Consider the following 2,168-nt stretch of genomic DNA (forward strand, 5'->3'; position numbering starts at 1 on the left):
CCGGATTTTTGCATTTCTATTGACAAAAATAAAGATTTTTTAAACACAACTTTCAATATTTTAAAATTTGAAATGAAGACGGCATTAATATTCGTATTCTCTTATGAAAAGAAAAACATATTTACAAAATCATAAAGGCCACATTTCATAAAACGCCTATTATGTCAATTATAATAGTTCTTTACTAAGTTGTATTATTGTTAAAGTTATGTACTGTCAGATTACCGTGCATATGGCTTCAAAAGTCAAATGTCCATGGAATTAGCGACTTCGTTTATTAGTTGTTCCATGATTGCGAATCTTTGAGGTCCAATATGGGCTTCGCCCATCCATCTTGTAATGACGAAAGCTGTGTTGTGAATTTGATTTTCTCTCATGTATCGCAAAAGTCTGCGCCCTGCCCCATGTTCACAATCATCATGATAATTTTCGTGCACGGTACCATCTTCTGTAGAAAATCTATAAACTAAGATACGATTATCTGAACTTGCTGCATATGGATCTATTAAAACCTTGCTGTACATATTCTTGACATCCTCCACAGTCTTAACTCGAGCACCGAAAGCCATAAATTCCGAGCCGTCCTTTTTGATGGGGTGCGAATTTTTTGTTTCAACTGAGTCTAGATGTTCTGTCTCTTCAGGCGTTACCAATAAGGCGTCCGCATTTGATAGAAATGGTATGTCATCTTTATAACTGGAGCCATTGGGCAAGATGATCTGATTCTTTTGAATCTTAACAGTGATGTTTTGGCTGCGCAAAGACTCTGCTGTATCATAAACCCTGTTTCGAGCGGATACAATGGATGCAGGTTGTTGTGTAGTAATAAAGAACGGTAATGGTTGTTTGGCAATTTTCTTTAGCTTTTGAGCATTAAGAATTGTGTTAATTTTACTACGGTCGGTCAACTTTGCAGTAATGGATACAGGTCGGTCAGAATTGTATTGTGGGCGTGCCCCATTCCTATGAATCCTTACAAAACTAACATCCACCCCTAGAAGTTCTTTAAAAGTTACTGGCATTGATGTGGGTAGGTCCTCATTGGGTTCGTAAGGATAATTGTGAATAAGGATATTGTCTCGCATAGACCTTGACCTAAGATCCGTAACCTCGTGTTCCATAAGAGACATTTTTCTGTCCATTCGAATTACAACTGACCGTAGTAATTCCAGTTCTCTCCGCAGTTGAGTGTTTTCTTGACGTAGCAAAGATATGTCATCATAATTGCTCTCGCTTTGTTCTGCAACGTATTTTAATTTTGAAATTACGCTCTGATCACCCTCCCATAGATCATTTCTTATAGCTTCAACAGTTGTTTTAATGTCATCAATAGAGCGAGACTGAGAGCTGTCAACAATAGACCGATTAACGGTTGTTTCTTCTATCGGTTCGCTCACACTTTTTTTACTGGGAGAACTAGGCGACTTTGTGTTACCTGGATTCTTCTGTGAACAATCCTCAGTCTGTTTTTTAGAACTTGCCCCGGTTTTCCTTCTCGTGTCTGACGGCATTGTAAATGCAGAAATATGCACAGATATCACAAATAACACTCTCCAGGCACAAAAGGACACAATAAACCAAGGTACGAATATTAAATCCTTCTATAAATGCCCTAAATTGACCAAAAACTCTGGAGCTCAAATTAAGCCGCCATACCCTTAGATGTCACGTGACTTTTTTTTCATCCATTAGAATTTGCTAGTTAAAGTTTTCTTGTTATTCACAGAACTTACCGTTACATGTTATATGAAGAGAAAATTCGGGATTTATTCCTTCTCGCATTTAATGTTCCGAATGACATTACACGTAATGATGATACCCGAAAATACCGGGCACTTCCGTCCCAGCTGGTGCACATCAACAAAATTTACCCAAGATGCGGGTGATTTAATCGAAATATTTACAAATCGGGGGCACATAAAAATTAAATGGAAATATGGAAAGGAAGAAGAATGTATAACGAATTTATTGATGTATGCATATTCCATGTTTTCTTATTCTTTCGATAAATAATCAGGCGAAGTTTAAGCGAGGTGAGGCAGGCGATGAGAAAAGAGTTGCAAGCCTTCTCTCTTTTTATGTATCAGTCGAAAACGATATATTTAAAAACAGCTTATAGAGACAAAAGAGTTACATTATTGATAACATACAGTGCATATTAGAATACA

The 2,168-nt window shown here is 37.1% G+C and overlaps 1 protein-coding gene across 1 annotated transcript; it reads right to left on the bottom strand.

Annotated features, from left to right (window-relative positions):
• Positions 1–245: 245 nt before the first annotated feature.
• LOC133190611 (uncharacterized) lies at positions 246–1,511 on the bottom strand. Its single transcript, XM_061326301.1, has one exon. The coding sequence runs from the start codon at positions 1,509–1,511 to the stop codon at positions 246–248; it is 1,266 nt and encodes a 421-aa protein (XP_061182285.1).
• Positions 1,512–2,168: the final 657 nt, after the last annotated feature.

The sequence above is a fragment of the Saccostrea echinata genome, unplaced genomic scaffold (assembly GCF_033153115.1).
Source record: "Saccostrea echinata isolate AGI-Se365-2 ecotype Australia unplaced genomic scaffold, CSIRO_AGI_Sech_v1 ptg000022l, whole genome shotgun sequence".
NCBI lineage: Eukaryota > Metazoa > Mollusca > Bivalvia > Ostreida > Ostreidae > Saccostrea > Saccostrea echinata.